The sequence below is a fragment of the Gadus chalcogrammus genome, chromosome 10 (assembly GCF_026213295.1).
Source record: "Gadus chalcogrammus isolate NIFS_2021 chromosome 10, NIFS_Gcha_1.0, whole genome shotgun sequence".
Lineage (NCBI taxonomy): Eukaryota > Metazoa > Chordata > Actinopteri > Gadiformes > Gadidae > Gadus > Gadus chalcogrammus.
In genome coordinates, this window is record NC_079421.1 from 22,908,295 (window position 1) to 22,931,282 (window position 22,988).

Consider the following 22,988-nt stretch of genomic DNA (forward strand, 5'->3'; position numbering starts at 1 on the left):
ACCTTTCCCACCAGGGTTAACACAGGATTTGGTTTGCAACGCCAGGGCGAAATCAAGAGGATTAAGGGACAGAACGTGGCCACCATAACACCATAGAGTTCAGGATTTACACAACACATCTTTTAGAAAGGAAACATGAGATACATCTTTTATTCACACTTTACAAAAAGCTAGTCTTTAAATCTACTACAATACTAATGCAATTCAGAAAGAAAATAAAATCAGGCTGGACACCATTCAATCGAAAACAAGTAAAATAAAAACCAGGGGCAAACTAAATTGACAAGAAAACTCAACTTTACAATTAAGTCTGAACTTCTCTACTCGTTGTCCCCCTGACAGATGTCAAAATATACATTTTTAAAAAAGTGGCGTGATCAATAATCACTAAAATGTGTCCAAACTCACAGAGGGGGGGGGGGGTCTAAAGCAGTATCTGAAGCCAAGTGCTCGGTTCCAACGGATCTGCACGCTGAGAACAACGACGTAGGCGGAGCCCTGTGGGCGGAGCCCCGTGGGCGGAGCCCCGTGGGCGGAGCCTCGTGGGCGGAGCCCCGTGGGCGGAGCTCCAGCGTTCCGACCGGAAACCCGACTACAGAGCTCCCGGGGGCGGGCCTAACGGGGGGGGGGGGGGGGACCTGACACACCGACTGCCTCATCCTTAGACCTGGGGGGTCCTCCAGCAGAGCAACAGGACTATGGCGATGGCACTAGAACTGAGATACGGGAGGGGGGGGCTGTACAGAGTGGTTGAACCAGGGGCAAAACAATTACAGTGGGCCTGGGGTCAGGGGCAGATGGAGAACCAGGGCAACGCACGGGCCAGGGGCCCGACGGGCCGGGCTGGGGGGGACCAGAGTCCCAGAGGGGGGGTGAGGGACCGGGGGGCCGAGCCAAGGAACAGCGGGTGGACACTATGAGGGAGGGTCTATATATAGCATACCTGATTACTAAGGAGTTCAACTTAAAGGAGGGGGGGGTACACATCATAGCATTGTCACAGCTCATTAAAAAAGACAAAACAAACACAACCACATAATCTTCACAATGTCTCGACAGTATTTAAAAATAAGAGAAAAGGTTGTTCAGGCGTTCACCAGCAGGGGGGCAGTGCAAGACGAGGAGCACTGCTACGAGAGGCACGACGCTCCGGTGGTACGCCCCCTGTGGTCATGGAGCTGCTGGGGCGTGGCGGGGTCTTGCACCATGCGACCATAAGGGGGGGGTCACCAGCTGGCAGTGCCTCTGGACTGGTGGAGCACGGCGACGGTTACGCCGCCGTCTATTTACAATCTCAGCAATACCTGCCGTCCGAATGAAGGGTTGAGGGGCGCCCTTAAGAACCAGAGCAGCCATCAGGGGTGAGGGGGCGCCCTTAAGAACCAGAGCAGCCGTCAGGTTATTGAGGGGCGCCCTTAAGAACCAGAGCAGCCGTCAGGTTAGTATAGCCGGGGGGGGGGGGGGGGGGGGGGGGAGTGCAAAGTGGGGACAGGTGAATGCCGTGAACAACCTCCTCTTAAGTCTTTTGTACAAGCTGGTAAGATCAATTCATCTTAACTGGATAAAAATTTAGCCATAGTTTACAATACAATCTTTTTTTCTCAAATCTGGATCATAATTTATTCTTCGTACAAAAAAACGCCAAAAAAACAGGTCTTTTGTGGTTCATATACAATCATGTAAAGACTGAATCTAGAGTTCTATTCTGTACAAACACTGCTGAGTGCGTGCATGGCTGGGCGGTACTGGCCTTGGAGACAGTGCTACAGATCTGCCTGCAAATGACATGTGTGTGTACGGGGGGGGGCAGTCTGAGCCTGGACCCAGACGGTGAGTCCAGACACCAGAGACGCTAGTCTGCCTCCTGTTCAGCGAGACTCCCCGCTCTGGGGGTGCAGGTGAATACTGAAAGTGTCAGCCCCCGCCCCGCGGCTACAGGGGGGCCCCATGAGCTCGGTGATATTAAAGGGTCCCTCGCAGCCTAGGGGGCTACGCCACGCTGTGCTGTGAGGTGGAGGCCTGCGCTCGGCCCGCCGCCAGCTGCCTGCTGGCCCGACAGAGGGGGAGCTGCCTGGTTGTCTAGGCAACGGTGGGGGGGGCTGCCGGCTAGAGGCGGAGCCTGACTGTTAGCACCATGGCAGTCCGTGCCCACAGAAGGCCTCAGCACCACGGGGGGAGGGGGGGGATATCTCGATTGCTTCAAGGACCGCACCTCGTCCAATCGCCACTCAACACAACCGGCAGCCCCACCCTCCGACCCCTGACCCCACCCCCACCCCCACCCACGTCTTAAAGGACTCCTGGAGCAGAGGGGGGGGCGGCCGAGGGGGGGGGCGGCCGGGGAGAGGGCGAGCAGCAGCTCAAGTCAGGACGTCTGACGTACGGACGCGTCTGCCGTCTTTGCTGGTGTCAGGTTTGTACAGGGACAGACAGACAGACGGACCCCTAGCCCTGCGCCGCCACAGTCGGAGTCTGAATTAAAAACTAAAGCGTGAATGCCCCGCCCCCCCGCCCCCCCCTGACCCAACACCCCCCGCTGGCCCTCTGAGCGCCCCCCGCCCCCGCGCTGGGGTAAAGCAAGCTGGGGGGGGGGGGGGGGGGGGGGGGAGCAGTGGAGCAGAGGAGTCCGAAACAAGAGAACACAGAACACAGGATTGACTCGAGCAGTTCCACAAATAAAAAATAAAAGGAAAAAAGGAAAATATAGAATATCTATTACATCATACGAAATCCCTGTGGGCCCGCCCCCGCGGTCCATCTCACAGCGCCCTCCTCCTCCTGCAGTAGGGGGACCAGAGCTGGTGGGGGGGGACTCACTACCTGCGGGCGCCCAGGTGCAGACCGTTGACCTGGGGGGGCAGGTTGGGCAGCAGGAGCTCCAGGTGTGCGAACAGGGAGAAGTGGTCGGAGGGAATGTGGGGGTGCGGGCAGCCGCTGATATTGTTCTCCAGCCAGTGGGGGTCCAGGGGCCCCAGGACGCCCAGCACGTTGAGGCTGGGCCGGGAGTAGAAGATGTAGTCGATGACACCCTGGGGAGGAGGGGACGGGGGTTAGCCGCGTGGACGCAGACACCGGAACAGCCAGGACGGGCCGTCCCAACGCCATGTTTAACAACAACCAGTCATCACCACAACGCCATGTTTAACAACAACCAGTCATCACCACAACGCCATGTTTAACAACAACCAGTCATCACCACAACGCCATGTTTAACAACAACCAGTCATCACCACAACGCCATGTTTAACAACAGCCAGGACGGGCCGTCCCAACACAACGTTTAACAACAACCAGGACGGGCCGTCCCAACGCAACGTTTAACAACAACCAGGACGGGCCGTCCCAACGCAACGTTTAACAACAACCAGTCACCGTCCCAACGCCATGTTTAACAACAACCAGGACGGGCCGTCCCAACGCCATGTTTAACAACAACCAGTCATCACCACAACGCCATGTTTAACAACAACCAGTCATCACCACAACGCCATGTTTAACAACAACCAGTCATCACCACAACGCCATGTTTAACAACAGCCAGGACGGGCCGTCCCAACACAACGTTTAACAACAACCAGGACGGGTCGTCCCAACGCAACGTTTAACAACAACCAGTCACCGTCCCAACGCCATGTTTAACAACATGAGGGTCAGGCTGGACCATCACAACACCATGTTTAACAACATGAGGGTCAGGTGGACCATCACAACGCCATGTTTAACAACATGAGGGTCAGGTGGACCATCACAACGCCATGTTTAACAACATGAGGATCAGGTGGACCATCACAACGCCATGTTTAACAACATGAGGGTCAGGTGGACCATCACAACACCATGTTTAATAGGGGTGAAACGGATCAGTGTGTCCACGGTTCGGTTCAGATAACCGTTTTGGGCCTCGGTTTCGGATACGGTTCGGATTAGGATCATGTCCGTGATAGTAAATAGGCGTTTGGGGGAGAAACACAAAAATGAATGAGACCCACAGGCTATTTGCAATGTGTTAATTGACTGCAATCAGACAACTTGCAAGGCTTTTTTGTGCAATAAATGTTCCCCTAAAAATGCATTTGAAAACATGGTGCACTGAGTGTAACATGTAAGGGATAACGGCCGACGAGGCTTAGAACTCTGGCGACGAGCGCAGCATGAAGCCAGAGTTGCCTCTACCTGTCCATTATTTCCATCGAACCGGTCGACCTCGAAGGCCGTTATCCCGCTTATCACCCGTTTGTATTTATCTCCCGTATATTTAGAATATAATTGTATCAATTACTTTCTTTAAATTTAGGAATCGTGCGCTTGAAAAGCCCAGTTTGTTTTGAACGCTGACAGGCTGAAGGGAGGGGCGGGAAAAGTATCATTGGCTCGGGCAGCACTGGAGAGAATGCATTCCGCTGGGTCCTAAACACCCTTTTGTTTCGGACGTAGGCTACAGTAGGCAAAATACGCTACATAAGGCAATGCCTTCATGAAACCGAAATCCGCGGATCTCCAGAATGCTCCGAACTGTGGTAAACGAACCGAACGGATTCGGATACAATTCGAATCCGCTGCAGGCCTAATGTTTAACAACATGAGGGTCAGGTGGACCATCACAACGCCATGTTTAACAACATGAGGGTCAGGTGGACCATCACAACACCATGTTTAACAACATGAGGGTCAGGTGGACCATCACAACGCCATGTTTAACAACATGAGGGTCAGGTGGACCATCACAACACCATGTTTAACAACATGAGGGTCAGGTGGACCATCACAACACCATGTTTAACAACATGAGGGTCAGGTGGACCATCACAACACCATGTTTAACAACATGAGGGTCAGGTGGACCATCACAACACCATGTTTAACAACATGAGGGTCAGGTGGACCATCACAACACCATGTTTAACAACATGAGGGTCAGGTGGACCATCACAACGCCATGTTTAACAACATGAGGGTCAGGTGGACCATCACAACGCCATGTTTAACATCATGAGGGTCAGGGTGGACCATCACAACACTATGTATAACAACTGAAAATACAACCCCAGAATAAACCCTTCAAAGGATCCACATCGTATTGAAGAGGGAAAGGATTAAGTTGTGGTCAAATCTAGGGGTGTGACGATACACTCCGCTCACGAGACGAGACGCGATATTGGGTTCACGAGAACGAGACGCAACGAGATTTTAAGAAAAGTACAATGACAAAATATATGACTGGACCAACAGACTTTTATTTAACGGGTATTTGTGTGACGTGATGCGCCCACATCATCTAAGAAAACCAGGCTGGAGGTTGTATTGATGTCGAATGTTACATTTCCATGTTCAAGTTTTTTTCAATTAATTTTGAATGTTAAATATTCTATGTTAAATCCCAAATAAATTGTTGACATTTCTAAACGCAAGCCGGAGACTCCATCATTAAATGTATTAGTTTTCGCGGTTAGCTTCTTCTTCTCCTCCGGAAAAACACGACCGCATTGCATTGTGGTATACACTAATCCGCCGCGAAATCTATCCATCTTTGACTGTCGCCATCGCTGCGTTGCTGAAATGTTACTTGCCGCTGCCCTCTAATGGTTTTTCAGTGAAAAGCATCCTGCTCGCGGACTTTAGTGACAGGTATAAACAACATGGAAAATTGGATAGATGATGTCAGGCACTGGCCAAAGCTTACCGATGAAGGTAATTTATTGACAACGTAATGTATTAAGATGTGTATTGACAACAATAAAACCTATCTGCCATTATTAGCTGTGTTTGCTAATATGTTCACAAGCTTCCCAAGTTGCAAATAGCTAACCACGACCAGTTGTAGCAATAAAATACATGTTCTTCCAGGTATTCAGGATTATTTTATTAATCGTCTGGCATGCGATGAGCTTCAGAACGCAAACTTCAGGGCACTGATTGAACTCAGAATTATATGAGCTCCGGATGGATTGGCCAGATACTACACGCCATCGCAGATCAGCTCATCAGGTTCAAATGTGTCGTGAGGTTTTCACAGGCAGTGAACTCGTACCATAATGTGTCAGTAACCATACAGAGAGAAGATGGCAAAATTCTTGAATGTGTGTGACTGCGTGGCCGGCCGAGGGAAGTGTTGTAGCCATACAGCAGGACTACTGTACACAATTATTACTATTAATATCATTACATAATTTAACAGCTTATGTCCTAAAAAAAACTAAAGAAAAAGGAGAACATTTTGCATCACCAACAACCGCCTACAGGGACCAACACGCTACTTCCTTAGCAAAACACGTGATTCCAGCAACTCAGCAATGTCGACGCTGCTTTACTTCCTGTTTCGCCGGATTAGTGTATACGGGAGTAACATGTAGGGTAAATTGTATGTACACTCAAATTTTGGTTATTTTAAGTGCACTATATAGTGCATGAAATTAACCACTGAGAATTCGAACACCACTACAAAATGGCACCCTATATAGTACACTATATCCGTGATGGGGAACGATTTCGAACACAGCTTATGGCTGCTTTCGATGCTTCCCCTCCTTCTCCTCTTTTCCTTCTCTAGGTTCTGGCAGGCTAAATGTAGCAAAGGCGCATTACTGCCCCCACAGGCGAGAAATAGAAGTTTGATAGGTCACAAATCTCACGAGACAGATTCTTAACGCGACGGGTAATATCGTCGAGTTTAATCTCGCGAGATCTTGTGCCACGAGATCTCGTCACTCCCCTAGTCACATCCCATCACAGCATCCGGCCGGTCAGGGCTCACCTTGAAGTCGTAGGTGTAGTTGGTGTAGGGCATCAGGCCCTCCTCGTAGGTGCTCTTCAGCTTGAAGCCGTGCGTGATGCGGCCGTTGGACGTGGGGTTCTTGCCGTTGCAGTTGAAGTTGGTCAGGCTGTCGCTGTAGCGCAGCTCCTTGAAGTCCTTGTGGGTGCAGTCCACGCCGCCGGTGCTGAGGTACTCCACCACACCTGGGGGGGCGCAGGGCGTGGTCAGGCTCCCCCCACCATATAGAGGAGGGCGTGGTCAGACCCCCTCCACCATATAGAGGAGGGCGTGGTCAGGCTCCCCCGCCATATAGAGGAGGGCGTGGTCAGGCTCCCCCGCCATATAGAGGAGGGCGTGGTCAGGCTACCCCGCCATATAGAGGAGGGCGTGGTCAGGCCCCCCCCCCCCCAGCTGAACACCTTCCTATAGCCACTAAGTAACCCCCCCCCCCCCCCCCCCCCCCCACCCCCAGCTGAACACTCACCGGAGTCAGGCAGGGAGTTGAGGTCAGCGCACAGCACCAGTGGGATGGCGTTGGTCTCGCCCGACACCGAGGAGAGCTTGAGGCTGCGCGTGGCCTTGTCCACGATGTTCTTCACCTCCGACAGGAACATCATGGTCTGCACCAGCTTGACGTCGGAGAACTCGGGGTCCCAGTGCATGTGGGCGTTGGCCACCAGCAGCAGCTGCTTCTCCATGCCGTGGAGCGCCTTTCCAGCTATGGGAGAGGAGGTGTTAGGAGTCGTTCACCGGAGGGCTTCCCTCACAATGGAGGCGCCGGGTCCCTCAACATGAAGCCTAACAGGCCGTCGGTTCATTCATTCATTGTTATTCATTCATTCATTCATTCATTCTTAGTACTGTTGCAGGAATGATTTCTTTGTCTACCCACATATTCGCACACACTGCCTGTGCATTCATTGGGCATGACCCGAGTGTTCCACAGGGCTAGACAGACCTATCGTTACAGCTAGCCTTGTGTTGGGAGGGGCTTCGGAGGCTTGGATCACTCCGGTTGGATACTTTAAATGGAGCGTATTCTGTAACCCTAGCTTCAATGAAAGGCAGGTGGAGGTGATGTTTGGTACGGGGTGGAGGAATATACCTACACTAAGCTTTGTTAGTGTGGCTTTTAATGTTGCATATACTGTACACACAGGTCTGGGGGGGGGGGGGGGCGAGCTCCACCCTCTAACCCTGAGGTCTAGGGGGGGGGGCTCCACCCTCTAACCCTGAGGTCTAGGGGGGGGGGGGGGGGGGGCTCCACCCTCTAACCCTGAGGTCTAGGGGGGGGGGCTCCACCCTCTAACCCTGAGGTCTAGGGGGGGGGGGCTACTCCACCCTCTAACCCTGAGGTCTAGGGGGGGGGGGGCTACTCCACCCTCTAACCCTGAGGTCTAGGGGGGGGGGGCTCCACCCTCTAACCCTGAGGTCTAGGGGGGGGGGGCTACTCCACCCTCAAACCCTGAGGTTTAGGGGGGCTACTCACAGGACTGCTCCACCCTCTAACCCTGAGGTCTAGGGGGGCTACACCCTCTAACCCTGAGGTCTAGGGGGGCTACTCACAGGACTGCTCCATCATCTCCTTGCGGACCTCCAGCAGGACGGCCACTCCGATGTTGTCCTTGGTCATGACCCGGTTCAGCATGGCCTCCGAGCCCTCCGAGTTGGCCATGGCCAGCTGGTTGAACTCCACCGTGTGCTTCTGCACCACGCTGAACCTGGAGGTAGGGGGCGAGGAGGACGGTCTGTGAGGGCTGACCCAGGGCGCGGCCTGAGGGGCTCAAGGTATAATACATTCATACACCCTCTTCTAACCAGTGGCCTCTCACAGCGCTTCAGTCATCGTCCAACAGTCACCGAGTCACGCACCGACGGTGCCACCATGCAGGGCGACAGCCAGCTCGCCGGGAGCAGTCAGGGTTAAGTGCCTTGCTCAGCGACACCTCGACACTGAGGAGCCGGGACTCTAACTAGCAACCTTCCGGTGACCAGCCAACCTGCTCTAGCTCCTGAGCCAACGCCCCTCCGGTCAAAGGGTACGTAAACATTGGGTCCTCCATGTACTCGCATGCATCGCTCAGTTCTGAAGAATGCAGCGTATGTAAGAGTGGACCGTGACGCAGCCCACATCTGTTTTTTGAGGTCTAAATCAAGCGTCATCCTTTCACAGCGCCGTGCATGCAAAAGCAATTCCACTACAGAATATTTTAGTAGCACTTGCTTAAATTTCCCTCTGGCTATTAAAAGGTTTATCTCATCTTTGGTAAGTGCCTTCTTTTAAACTACCTCTACCAAAATTGTTAATGGTCGTAGAGTTACTAGTTTCATTACGCTTTGCATCACAACTGAAAAACCACTTGTGGAGTAACCCAATGACCCAGGACGACACACATTAGAAAGGGTTAACACCAGGAGGAGAAGCGGTCCATAATGCAGCTAGTTACTTCTCTGTCTTGTAGAAGACCGCACATCCGTCGACGTGTTTGCGGTCCGACTCGGACATGGTCCTGGCCCGCGACTTGGGGCTGAAGAACCCCTCGTAGCCCTGCTCCTTCAGCTCCGGCAGGAAGAAGCTGTAGTACTGCTCCGTCTCCACTTCCTGTCAGGGTGAACGGTTAGCACGCCCGGCACAGGGCTTGGGTTACAGCGTGGTAACCGGTTTCCAGTCAAGGCTCCAAACACATTATGTTGGCCTGAACACTATGTACCCACGCATGCATCCACGCGGCTGGGAGGGGGGAGGTCCCTGTAGCTTTATGTTGGCCTGAACACTATGTACCCACGCATGCAGCGGCTGGGAGGGGGGAGGTCCCTGTAGCTTTTTCCCGCTCGATCACAACGACGTACCTGCAGGCTGATGATGTCTGCGTTGCACGTCAGGATCTCCTGCATGATGGACTTCTTCCTGTACTCCCAGTTCAGGGCCCAGGAGGGACAGTAGCCGTACAGCTGCCGCGTGGCGTACTTGTCACAGAGCACGTTGTAGCACATCACCGAGAACAACGCTGGAGAACACAGGAGGGGCAACACGGGCATAAACAACACGGGCAATCTTCTGCGGTGGGACTGGTGATCCATAATCAATAGGCACACAAAGCCTTGCCTTCAGTGGCACGTCACCCACTACCCCTACACAGGAGACGGGTTTCAGGGAACTATACGTTCACTCTGCACATGTCTAGCCGCTACAATGCCAAGTTAGGGTGTGCGTTTCAAACCACCAGTACATTTTATGCAAATCGTGGAAGGGTCGTGGTTTTTGTGCATGCAAAAGTGATTTCGCATGAGTGTTGATGCATTATAGTAACTAAACCCAGACACAGCTTTTACCTAAAAGCATCTTTCCATCAGTGCCACCAGGTTGAGAAACTCATTTGCTGCTTCATACAAAAACGTCGGCATTGACCAAATGCTGAGGGCAATGCACTTCAGAGGCCTGATTGTAGCTTTAAGGAATTGCATTTCATTTGTTAAGTGCAATATCATGCTAGGCTTTGCCCTACGTGAATGAAAATGAGATATTTAACAGATAATTCTCTTCATCTTCATTTAAGCTTCTACCCCCAGCCCTCCACGTGGCATCGAATACTTGCATGCAGACCTATGCCATTTTGGCTTCCGACAGACACAGAAAGGTGGCGGTCTGACAAGCTGTTCGGACTAAGCAGAAACAACAACCGGTTTGACCAGAACTGACACGCAGACAGAACTAGTGCGGCGCAGGGAGAACACCAGGTGGTGGTTACTCCATGGCCATCGCCCGTCTGTACATGGAGGACCTTATTCACACATGCCTGTGTGAATGAAGACTACTGCCAAGTTAATCTAGTGACTAACGGGCCCGTGAAGGCCTTATTAATGATCACACACATTTGTATTGAGGGATATTCATGTCATTGCATATCGCTGTGGATTTAAACAACTGCAGTCAGGATGTACATCCGGTCAACAGGCTGGTCGTGGATTATACGCTCATCTCGAATCGAGGTTAACCAGCCCAGGGTTTGTGTTGCACACAAGTGATGCTTAGTTTGCCTGTAGCGGAGCTTACCCGAGGCTCGTGTCCGGTCCGGCTCGTTCAGGGCGATCCATTGCCTTGCGGGAGGCTGCTCCGTTGGTTCTGTCAAACACACAAAACCAGGGTTAACAGTTGGTTCTTTCACAAACCAGGGTTAACAGTTGGTTCTGTCACAAACCAGGGTAAACAGTTGGTTCTGTCACAAACCAGGGTTAACAGTTGGTTCCGTCACAAACCAGGGTTAACAGTTGGTTCTGTCACAAACCAGGGTTAACAGTTGGTTCTGTCACAAACCAGGGTTAACAGTTGGTTCTGTCACAAACCAGGGTTAACAGTTGGTTCTGTCACAAACCAGGGTTAACAGTTGGTTCTCTCACAAACAGACAAACCAGGGTTAACAGTTGGTTCTGTCAACTATACAGATACCAGGGTTAACAGTTGGTTCTGTCAACTATACAGATACCAGGGTTAACAGTTGGTTCTGTCAACTATACAGATACCAGGGTTAACAGTTGGTTCTCTCACAAACAGAAACAGGGGTTAACAGTTGGTTAGGGGTCAAGCATTGCCTTTTAAGTTCACAGCTTGCTGGTGTCAGCCTTTTCACTATTCCAGACACCATATGGGAATGCTTATCAGATTCAACAGGCAGCACAACATCTTGGGCACTCACGTCTCTTAATGGCTCCTGCCAGGTTGTCCAACAGGTAGTTCAGCAGTCTGCGGGTGCCATCCGGTTCCTGGTAGAGGCTCATGATCTCTTGTGCTAGTGGGTTTCCTGGCGGAACCAACAGACACCACAATTGAGCCTCGCCAACACAAACCTTGGGTAGGGTCTAAAAAATACGATGCCAAACGTCCACTCACCCTTCAACCCTAACGTTTGTAACTGGAACAGTTTCCCCAATTCAAAAGGCAGGACCCGCAACTGGTTGTTATTTAAAAGAAGTTCCCTGTTGAGCAGAAACCCCAGCTTTAGGCACGAGCAGATCACAGCCTCTCAATCAAGCAATAGAACACAAATACAATAATTTAAACTAGGAGCACATGTTCCACTAATCCGGGGTTTAAAGGCTTATCGTTTGAGGGGATTGGATGCACATTTGGGGTAGAATGCTTTTCACCTGAGCGACACCATGTTTCCGAGCTCTGTCGGCAGGCTCCTGATTTTGTTGGACGACAGATCCAGGTAAACCAGGTTGTGTAGTTTGGCAATGTCTGGCGGGATACGTGACAAGGAGTTGTCACTGAGGTGCAGGGCAGTGAGGTGGGTCAGAGACCACAGGGCTGTACTGAGGCTTCGTACTCGACCTGTTGGCATTGTGCAGAACACACACACACACCTTAGCTGTAGACTTGGATGAATAGTCTGCCACCCTGTTGCTTGGTGGGCGGTTTTAGTGTGCATCAGATGCAGACAAAGATGATCAATTGTTCACATTTTCAGGCTCAGTTCTTTCACATTAAAGAGACCCAGAACGAATTGGTCATATTCTCAGTACAAAACATACTATATATTTGTCCTCAATTAGTTGTCAAACTCACCACTGATTTCAAGTTCACCCCAGTATGACTTCTTCCCGTTGGCTGCCTCCTCGGTCGACATAATTGTATACATCCGCCTAGGGTCTGGCGGGTCATATTTTTCCTTGGGCATTCCTGTACTGCAGGGCAAATAATCTACATCAAAAAGACGTATGCATATGGTAGATTCTGACATGAATGTTCCCTGAAACCTCTGAAGAATGCATACATGCAAAAAAATGTGGGGGCTTCAGATAGCAACACCAAAAGGTGTTGAAAAGCTTGAATTCGTGATGATATTTAAAACAAGCCATACATTTCCAGTTCTGCACTGAGGGAGAAGCAGCACGTGTTTCTCCAACATCAATGTTTACTTCATTAAATACAGAAGGGTAATTGGGCTTTAAACAGAGCATAGCTGCTATCCACACACAATCAAGTCACATGCGAGACAATATAATTCTCCGCCATCAAAACCGCACAGTTGTAATTAAGGAGCGATGCGGTGGACGAACACAAAGTCTCTTTCCATTGTAGCTTAGCAGGTTAGTTCATCCTCACCAGATAGCCACCATCAGCTAACACACTAAATATAGCAACCTCACTAGCTTGTGTGCTAAGTCAACACCAGAGAGATGGTCCAAATAAGATACCCACGGTTCACGCCGGATACCACGGACGGTTGGCATGGCGAAATAATAATTTGTCCGCCGATAAAATGCACATTCGACGGTTACATAATGCCCGTATACCCCGCTTGCGCATTTCGGACTAGGCCAGAAAACAGCGTATTATGTAGCCAACGCAGGCTAGCTCGTCACCGCCGCCGCACCAGCTGGCTAAACAGCGCCGCTACATGCTAACTAGCCTAGCCCCTTGCTCCTCGCTTGTGTGAGCGGAGCGATGCTACTTAGCTTAGCATAAAACTAGCTAGCACAAAAAAGCTAACTGCTCCTATTTTTTTCTCTTTCCCCCCACAGATGGAATGAAAAATACAATTCAAAAAACATCCACCGTCGCATGGGACGAATGGTTTGAACCCGGACGCCCCTGACGGAATCCAATAGTCCACGGTGAGACGGAAAAGTGTGGTTTGTACCTGCAAGAGCATACCAGATAGCGAGGACGACTGCGTGTTCTCTTTTGTTTTCTAGCTACTTCACTCGCTTCCGCTGCTGCTGCTGTATCATGGCGACTGTCAGGGTTTTTTTTTTTTCTTCCTGCCAACGATAACAGCCCCGGATCCGATTGGCCCGCGTCGTCAATTGACCCAGCTGTTGTCGTAGAGTAAATAGTTCACTGAAGAGTGTTGGGGGTGCGGGATGGTGGACGGGGACATCCGCACAGGTGCATGTAGAGCTGTCACACACCATGTACTCTTATTTGGGCCGTGGGACTGCGGGTCCGCGGGTCAAGGGACCCGGTAATATACATTGAAAATAAGTTCACTCAGAGGGGGTTTCATTTAGTTGTCTGCGAATTATGAGTAGGCTAATGATATATATTTTTTTTTATATATTTGTAACTTTGTATGATTATTAAATGTATTATGCCCTTCTGTGTTTAGATGTCCCTAATATGCAAAACGGAGGATACCATTTGTTTTCTGACCTTTCCCATGAGCAATAAGACCATCCATGCAATGAGAAGTTGTGTTTATTGCACTTTGTACTTGAGCATATGAGCATCTACATTTTAGCTTTTACATCAGCAGATGCTGCTTTGTATAAATAAATAACGACTTTTTTTCCTTTAAGTAAAGTAAATTCAAAAGAAACACACATAACAAATCGTTATGAGATTTTTTATAAAGCTGTAAATCAATCCAACTGTACAGCACCATCTCTGGTGAAACGGTGGTTAGTGATATTCATCTTTGACCTGGTCCTGTTGGATACTGGTGAGGCGACCTTAGGACTGACAGACATCCAGCAGCTGATCCTGGAGGTAACTGAGGGATTCCTCGATGTGATCCGGCAGGTCATGGCCCAGGTCTGCCCGGGCTCTGGACAGCAACGACTCCATGGCCTCGCACACGGCCAGCCTGTGCACCGCGTCCTTTGGGCTGGTGGTGGCGGCGTGCTCGCATGTCTCTGTGATGGGGCGTCGCAGGTCCCCTGGAATGCACCATGGATTAGGTTCTCAGCACGGACCAACCATGCAGACTTGCTGTTCCCTGGGGGCGTGCGTTGGATGGCTCACCTTTGTTGACCTTGTTGTAACTGAGCAGTAGCATCCAGAGCATCTCTGCCAACTCCTCCCACTTGGGCCATCTGTGAGCTCCGTCCTACAGGTGGCAGTGCTTATGTGTCAGTTTCTCTCCAGGCTCCTGCCTGCCTTGTCCATCAACGCCTTGTATATTATTAGCATACATGTTAACTTCATCAAGTTATATTCTATGCTTTGAATATATAAACCATATGTTATCTTTTCTTAATAATAAGCTTAAGTTTGTTTTCTTGCTTTTATTGTGTTATGTTTGGTTGTTTTAGTTGCCTTGATGTATAATATGTGCTGTAGAGAAGTTCCTCACAAGAGGGATTCCTATTCCTGTAGTTTGAACTTGTTTTATAGACGTATTATTATTAATGTAGATGACACTTAGCCTTGCGTGGTCAACCACTGACACTGTAGGATCATGCATGAACCAATGAGCTACAGGTTGCACTAGAGGTATGAGCTATCTTCATACCGTGGGCTCCTGTCTCAGGGTGCTGTGCTTCAGGAAGTGGAGCAGCAGAGGGAGGGACATGGGCAGGGCCCTCTTCTCGCTGCAGCTGTGCTCCAACAGGTGCTGCAGCAACTTGCATTTCAGAAGCTCGCTCTGCAAGCTATCAAGTAACAGCTTCCTATGTGGAAGGCAGAGACAAAAGGCGTCCAAAGAAAGTTGGGGAAGAGAATCCCGCTTGGAAAGGTGGAGCTCGATGCGATAGTATATAGATGACACAGGGAATCAGAACCATACAAAACCAATAGTGTATAGATGACACAGGGAATCAGAACCATACAAAACAATAGTATATAGACGACAAAGGGAATCAGAACCATACAAAACCAACTGAGCCGTACTGGACCCCCGCTCACCTGTGGGAGCGGAGTGGCACCACGATGAGAAGCGCGTGGAACAGCTCCTGGGACAGCCGGGACGCGCTGAGCGCTGGAGAGCAGTCCACCTCCAGGGCCATACGGAGCATCCCCTGGAAGGCCGACACCATCCTGGAGCCAGGACCCAAAAGTGAGCCCAACCCCGGCAGCAGAGGAGGAATGAGGCCCCAGAGTGGGACAGAGGCCTGCCTGCAGCTCACCTGATGTGGTCGTCCCTCTCTCTGAGCCGTTCGTCACCGCCCCCTTCGGCTGTTGCTTTTATGATGGCAGCACACAGCCACCCCATGACCTCTCTGGACAAGGTGAAGAAACACACGGGGGATATTCGATAGTGTGACACATCTTCTTCACCTTGCTAGCTGATAAGATCTGACTAATCTCGTCTCAAGCAGTCCTAACGCGTTACAGCAGAACTTCTGGGGTTAGAGTTATGTTTGGTCTCATGTCCGTTTCAGAGATACTCGAGAGTGGTGGAGCTTTTAGAAGTAAGTGAAATAATAAGTGTAACTAGAAAATGCATTTCCTGCAGAAAATACGGTGAGTGCAGTAGTGCAAAGTGAGGCTGAAAATCTGTTTAAATAAAGCCAAATAGATTAAGACAAGACAAAACGTTAAATAGCTTAAATCAAGTGAAGGGAAAGAAAGTTCAAAAGTCTAAATGGAGTAAACAATGCACATCATTTAAGAAAATGTAAATGGTTGGAAACAAATAAAGTGACAGCTGAATGAAAAGCATTGCTAAAAATGCAGAAATGTAAGATGAATTGAACTGAAAGGTCAAATGTATTGCCCTCTACTGCTGGTGTGTGTGTGTGTGTGTGTGTGTGTGTGTGTGTGTGTGTGTGTGTGTGTGTGTGTGTGTGTGTGTGTGTGTGTGTGTGTGTGTGTGTGTGTGTGTGTGTGTGTGTGTGTGTGTGTGTGTGTGTGTGTGTGTGTGTGTGTGTGTGTGAGAATAGTGAGCCGGTGCGTGATTAAAAGTAGCCCAATAGAGTGGGAAAAACAGCCCAATCTGGCAACTCTGCCTGAACGTCCTCTAAAAGTAGCCGAATCTGGCGGGGAAAACTGCCCAATCTGGCAACACTGCTGAAACAAAGCCAGTATGAAACTAAAGAAATTATGATTCTGAATAGAGTTTAAATGATCTCGAAATTCCGTTTCTCGAATAAATGTGTGTATTTATGACGTCACCAAGAATCTCAGCTCCTCCCCTTACTCTGCCTGGCCCGCCCAGAGACGTTTGCCTGCCAATGAGACTCGACCGTGCGAGCGCCACATGTGCGTGTGTGATTGTGTGTGTGTGCACGCTTAGGCACCTCCGGAGGCGGAGGTGCCTAAGCGCTGCCCGGCAACGATCCCTTTCTCCTCCTTGTCGCGGTTCAGTCTACTTCACATTGATGAGGACGTTGAAGAACCAGGAACGTCTGAGAACCCAACACGGTCGTTTGAGATTCATAATATCGGCTCACACAGCTTTTGGCCGTGATAATATATATTATATGATATAGATATCTATGTAGGCTATATGACAATATTTAGATATAGAGCTCCAGGACTCCCGTGTGTTCTAGAATATTTACAGAACACGGCTAAAGGCTGTGTGCGCCTCGCCATTGCGATACATCCACTGTAAACAGAGCGCATGGTGCCGTGGCTGCAAGCTGCTCAGGGCCACACCCCCACCCTCCTCCTTGACCCGCCTCGTTCCTCTTCATTTGCATTAGGCCTATAGCTACAGACACCAAAACAGCGCATTTGGGGGAAGCTCAATGTGCGACTGGCTCGGAGTGGCTGTAACTCTGCACCACGGCTGAATTTCGGGAACGTCTTTGAATACTGTGTTAGTTGCCCACTAATACCTATATTAAAGAATACATAAAATAGCATGTCATGGGACCTTTAAAAAAATATATTATTTAAAGGTGGAATATCTTAAAAGTATCAAATATTTAAAAAATCTGAAAATAATTCCAAGCTATTTTGAACATTTTAAATTTAGAATGGAGTCTCTAGGTGAAAAATTGAGGAAGGAGATGGGTCCCAAAGTTTCTAAAAAATAATAAAGAAAGAACGAAAGAATAAAACTTATGAAGAATAGTTGAGCGCTCCATGCAGCACTCACCAGGAGTACAGTACAGTGGATAAAGGGAAATAGAAATAGGATAGACTGATCGAGCTTGCATAATCCATTTATTTATTGCTACACACTCCATTATTAACACAAATAAGATATAATAATTGCTTCTAACATCTGCTGCTGCTGCTTCTTCTTTTTAAAATGTATTTATTTATACAATGTCTTGTTGCATTTTAGCTTGTGTTTTTCTTGCTTGTTTATGCATCTTGTCTGTACGACTGCTGCTGGAATTTTGAATTTCCCTGAAGGAGCATTCCCAAGGGATCAATAACGTGTCTATCTATCTATCTATCTATCTATCTATCTATCTATCTATCTATCTATCTATCACCAAGTAAGTGAAATATTAATAAATAAGTGTATTTCTACATTGGTTAGTCTACATAGTGTGGATCTTATGTAACTTTTGTATCTTCAATAATATTCTTATCTTTCATATCTTTTTTATCTTTAGCATGTTGCCTTCATGTTGTTTTTTCAGAATGGTTGGGCAACATTCTGCAACTTTCTATTGAGTTGATTTGATAGGGGATGTGTACAAACTAAGCTGTGAGGCTGCTTGGGTCTGAACAGAGTTTAGTGTGGCAGTACTGGAAAGGCTTAAAGCATAACGGTCTGACCAAAGTCAGGTTGGCAAACGCCACGGCCGAATTACTCTTCCGTACTGATTGGGACCATTTCAAGTCGTCTTTAATCCGACTGAACAACATTGCATCCATTTGTTTTCACACATTCAATTCACTTCAGGGTCATTGTTCACCACTGTCCTGAACAAGTTCTTCAAACTCTCCAACGTACCTGACTTTTGTGAACTGAGAAGTGCATGACAAGAAGGCCCTGGCTATGGACTCATTGAGGGCAGCGGAAGAGAGCTTGGCCCTGAAGTCGTCCTCCATCGTCCGCAGAACGTACTCCAGCAGCATCCGAACCACCTCACAGAAGTGTTTCTTGGTGGGGTCCTCCTGATGGACCCACAGAATACCATGTTATGTAAAGACACGGAGCGTTGAAGGAGTCGTGTGTGGATGTGCAACAGGTCATCCCACCTGGTTGTCCAAGGTGGTGGTCAACAGCTCCCAGTCCCATGGGATGGTGGACCTGTCCGTTCTGTGGTGTCTGAAGACCGGAAGTACAAAGACATTAAACCAAGAGAGACGAGAGCAGGGAAGGTTTAATGCAAAACCTCAAAATCTCTAGAAAAAATGAATGTCCTTCAACTGTACGACAGAATTGATCTCTGAACAAATAATGTAGCAAAAGATGCAAAACGCAAACCTTCATTTGGTTAGGAATAACTTTAGAAAGCTGGAGTCTACTCGATAGTTTAGTGCTGCTTTTGATAAAAGCGTCCATCAATATAGGACTGCTAAACGTACATCTGGACTCTCCTCTCCCAATACTAACTGCTTACACTAAATAACAGAATAACGATGTACTTTGCAATAAACTCTTAAAAATGTCTCAAGTGGTCGGCATAACGGAACCAAGAATTAATTGCAATGAAGTCAGTTATAATCAACAATCAATCTGGAGAACTTATATTTAACTCATCTTGAGATATCTTGAATCCAAAACTCCACATTCAGTTAGCGAACGTACACAGCAGACAGAACCGAGATGGGTCTTAGGGGCCACTCACACTAGGGCCGTTTGCCTGTTCCGTGCTGCAGGAAGATTCGGCACGATTCCCCCCCTCCCCACTCCCCCCGCTGGCCCGTGGTCACACTGCTCCCAAAGGCCGTGGCCTGGGCACGACTGCTCCTTCATACATACGTCATCACGTCGTAATCCGATAAATACGTCATCACCAAGCGTCCTCCCGCCATAACAACAATGGAGATCAACAACGTGAATGCTGTCGTCGGCCCAAATTTCAAGTAAACACTCGACTTCACTATCGCACCAACGTAAACCCACTCGTGAACCGCTTGCCGCCATTGTTTAAAATAGTTTAAAATGACTTTAGTATGCAAATGAGCTGGGGCACGGGGCCGCAGCCCTAGTGTGAGTCGCCCTGATTCACTCAGATATCTCTCGGACCGTCTGGTGTCTTCGCCCCTGAATGTGGAGTTCTGGATCCAAGATGGTCGCGAGGTGAACATAAGGCCCATTGAGACATCTTCCTCACCTCTGCGTCTTCATCAGCAGATGGAAGGCCTGCACCCGGAGGTGCAGGGGGCAGCGGGCTCCCAGCAGCAGCCCCCTCAGCAGGTGGGCGCTGATGTCCTTCGGCGGGTAGAAGCCCGGCTGCAGCAGGTCTGCCAGCAGCTGGACGGTGGCCTCTGGCATACTCTCCTCCATGGTGCTGTAGACCTGCCCCAGGCTCTGGCTGTGTAACACCTTCGCCGCGTCCAAGCTCCCATCCTCCTCTTCATCGATATACTGGGAGGGGGAAAACAGATTTAGAAAAGGAGAGTATACATTGACGTCGTTAGTGCCAACTAACTGATCACTGTTTTGATTTTTTTTTCTTTGTTTTGTTTTGTCTTTTAAATGCTAAATTAAATGTATTATTATTATTATTATTATTATTATAGCAGGGCTTCAAACCTAGCATCAATTGGTTTTGTTGAATGATCTGTTGTGATAATTTACAATCCAAACAATAAAATGTAAGCTAATGTTACTTACTATTTCACTATGCGACAAGATCAAACAACTCCTTTTTAGGAGTCCACAATATGTACCATGGATGCTGCGCTACATTCTAGACACCCAGACCAGAGAGTGTGTCCCACCTGGTCCAGGAAGGGTCGGCCCATGAGCCTCTGAAGGCGGACCGGGCTCACGTATCCCCGGTCCTCCTGCCCGCCACTCCCGAAGGACTTCTCCTCGTACGTCTCTTCCACGTCGCTGCCGTCGTGCCAGTTCACCATTACTGGACCGTCGTCGCTGAAGACAGTGTCTTGATCGATGCAATAGGAGTAGGTCTCGGCCTGGGCTAGGTACCAGCCCGTGCTGTGGGCCGACCTGACAGCACCGCCAGGAACGCCGTCACACAGGCTGGTGGCGGAGCCTCTGGTGCTCTCCTCGGGCTCCACCCTGAACGGGACCCTCGCTGCACTCTGCGCCCGGGCGGGACGGGCAGTGATGCACGTCTCGTTAACCTGGCTTTCAATGCTTTGAAAGGATTCTGAAGATGCTATGGACTCTGGGTACTGTAGAACTGTACTCTCCACCTGTGGACTGCGGTCAGGGATGGGTGTCTCGTTTAAAAGCCTTTTAATGCTGTGAAAAGGTTCTGAAAATGTTAGGGATGTTAATGGATCCTGTACTACTGAACTCTGATAAGGTGTAGGGTTTAGGTCAAACCGATTAGCACCTGATGGCTGGCTATACGGCCATCGCTTCCAGTCTGACGCGTTTGATTCCCGTGTCTCGGACACCAAACCACCGGGGCAGCCCCACGCTGCTTCTGCTTGTGTTGGAAGTGGAGACGTGAGTGATGGGGGCGTCTCCTTGATTTGACTCCACCTCGCCGTTGGCTCCTCCAGTGCGCCGGGGTGCATTTCAACCACATGGCCTGCGGCTGGGGCGCAGGGGTGCTCCTCAGGAGGACAGCAGAGTCTGTCTCCCGAGGAGCACCCGAGGTCTCCTCCTTGTCCATGTTCCTTTTCGATTTTGAATAAATATTTTTGAACCAACTCCTTTAATTCCGGGTTATTTGCAAAGATACTGTGAGGCGGGGGAGGCGTGTCGGCTTCCAGATTGATCTTATCCGTTTGTGTGGCACACGCTGACTTCTGTTTCGAATCGTCAGTTAAGCGGCATGTGGAATTTGGTTTACCCGGGTCGGGGTCCACTTTAATCGCGTTTGAGAGGAATGTTTGGGATGCGTGGTCCGTCCGAGTGCAGCCGTGGCCATTTTCCAAGCCTAGCACTTCAAGGTTAGGGTTAGGGTTCGGGGGCTCACCGCCGGTAGGGCGCTGTTTGAACCTCCCCATCCAGTGGGGAGACCACTCGGGCTCTGATAGGTCGATCAGGAGCTACAAATGAAACAAGAGATCACCGTGAGAGATTTGGCAGTTAGTGTATCCTCTACCCTGAGCCCCCAAATCAAAAGTAGGAGAGAAAGAGGATGGGACCCCAGTGGAGCTCTCCTCCCCGGTTGGGGGCCATGGCGTCCACATCCCAACCGTCTAACCACATTTAAGTTGCACAGTTGCATTACTGTAACAGCTAAAATTATTGATGATAGAGAACATCTGGCCAAGTGGATTTGGCCAGTGGATAGATCATTGTTTTCAAAAGCAGAACTTTAATTTAATGTTAACTTTTTCGAATAGTGTTCTGCTCCACCGCCCAACAACAAAACATGAGTAATGTGATGCACAAGACGACCGGGAGGTTAAACGGCCCACACGCGTCGAGGGTTGAAAACGCTCATCATGTCACGAGTTCGAGAAACATATGTAAACAGTCAAGAAGACACATCAGCCTGGCCATCTCCAGTGAAGTTAATTATTAATACACAGTACGGGGAGTATCAGGGCTGGTACATTCGAATGAATACAACTATGTACTGTTGTTGTCGATACTCAGCCCTATTGAGATTTAAGAAGCTCAAGAGCACTCACTAATCATAATAATAACATGATCACTAGTACCAGTCCAAGGCTGATGCTGCCATCATGGTGGCGGTGGTAGCCCTGTAACGTTACGCACAGTCAATAATGTTGACTGTTGAATGTTTGTTATTATATTCTCAAGGCACCTATCATACGTTTCGGGATTTGTTCTCTGCAGCCCCCCAGTGTGTCTTAGGGGCAGCAATCGGCGTCACATACATTACTCACCGGGGTGTCCAAACACTGTTTATTCATAAAGTGTGAAGCATCTGCTTCGGCGTCTGCATCAGCGCTGAGAGTCCGAATCATCACTCCCAGACTTGGAGGTAATACCGTCCATTACTCATTTAACATTAGATGGCTGCTGGATCTGTCTTCTGGTCGTTGGGTTTCATGGTTACCATTCCCTGCAATCCATAACCATGGACATATTATAGAAGTCCATAACGCAAACGTGTTCCTCTTTTCCTCTTCCGGTCTGACAGCAGCGATCCGCGATCCGTTCCATGTTGTTGCGTCTGTGAGCTGAAATGCAGTACAGGTGCCGTGTGGCCAAAAAGGGACTAGTCGCGTTGTGTAAATAGGCTACTAACATCGCTGGTACGAATCAAGATATATATATATATATATATATATATATATATATATATATATATATATTTTACGAACGAACAATTAACAGTCTCTGAATACGCTTTCGAGATTATGTTTCATTATACACACTTGGTGTGATTTTAAAGCAATACCACTAGAGGGCGCACATGTTCACCAAAACAAGTTTAAACATGTCCTAAAACGTGTCCCATCAGAATAAAGAGCAGACACCACCACTAGACAATATTTATGACCGACCATACCTCCCCGGTTTACAGATGTATTAGGTGT

General features: G+C 49.2%; 2 protein-coding genes across 4 annotated transcripts; both read right to left on the reverse strand.

The window, feature by feature from the left end:
- Positions 1–2,607: 2,607 nt before the first annotated feature.
- Positions 2,608–13,542, reverse strand: cnot6a (CCR4-NOT transcription complex, subunit 6a). 2 transcript variants are annotated; one of them, XM_056600273.1, is made up of 12 exons: positions 13,396–13,542; positions 12,318–12,436; positions 11,897–12,083; positions 11,640–11,725; positions 11,446–11,550; positions 10,806–10,874; positions 9,602–9,759; positions 9,199–9,353; positions 8,318–8,472; positions 7,236–7,469; positions 6,752–6,954; positions 2,608–3,029 (listed from the first exon to the last, which is right to left on the reverse strand). In XM_056600273.1, exons 2-12 carry the CDS (start codon positions 12,427–12,429, stop codon positions 2,817–2,819), a joined length of 1,677 nt encoding a protein of 558 aa, XP_056456248.1. In that variant the 5' UTR covers positions 12,430–12,436; positions 13,396–13,542; the 3' UTR covers positions 2,608–2,816. The 2 variants fall into 2 exon arrangements, with proteins under 2 accessions (XP_056456248.1, XP_056456247.1); XM_056600272.1 differs by having other exon boundaries at positions 13,410–13,494.
- On the reverse strand, positions 13,503–22,653 carry simc1 (SUMO interacting motifs containing 1). Of its 2 annotated transcripts, none has more exons than XM_056600270.1 (10): positions 22,332–22,653; positions 20,274–21,521; positions 19,664–19,917; positions 18,582–18,651; positions 18,334–18,497; positions 15,602–15,694; positions 15,381–15,512; positions 14,989–15,145; positions 14,499–14,583; positions 13,503–14,413 (listed from the first exon to the last, which is right to left on the reverse strand). In XM_056600270.1, exons 1-10 carry the CDS (start codon positions 22,410–22,412, stop codon positions 14,208–14,210), a joined length of 2,490 nt encoding a protein of 829 aa, XP_056456245.1. In that variant the 5' UTR covers positions 22,413–22,653; the 3' UTR covers positions 13,503–14,207. The 2 variants fall into 2 exon arrangements, with proteins under 2 accessions (XP_056456245.1, XP_056456244.1); XM_056600269.1 differs by having other exon boundaries at positions 22,323–22,641.
- Between the last annotated feature and the right edge of the window lie 335 nt (positions 22,654–22,988).

Bases quoted from the DNA above. Each gene is read 5' to 3' on its own strand.
- cnot6a (XM_056600273.1), bottom strand. From the start codon at position 12,429: ATGCCCAAGGAAAAATATGACCCGCCAGACCCTAGGCGGATGTATACA. The intron at 12,084-12,317 runs GTGAGTTTGACA...CAATGCCAACAG, and splicing joins GGGTGAACTTGAAATCAGTG to GTCGAGTACGAAGCCTCAGT. The intron at 11,726-11,896 runs GTGAAAAGCATT...TCTGCTCAACAG, and splicing joins GGAAACATGGTGTCGCTCAG to GGAACTTCTTTTAAATAACA.
- simc1 (XM_056600269.1), bottom strand. From the start codon at position 22,412: ATGATTCGGACTCTCAGCGCTGATGCAGACGCCGAAGCAGATGCTTCA. The intron at 18,498-18,581 runs GTGGGATGACCT...TGGGTCCATCAG, and splicing joins CCACCACCTTGGACAACCAG to GAGGACCCCACCAAGAAACA. The intron at 14,584-14,988 runs GTATGAAGATAG...TGCCACCTGTAG, and splicing joins CCCTGAGACAGGAGCCCACG to GACGGAGCTCACAGATGGCC.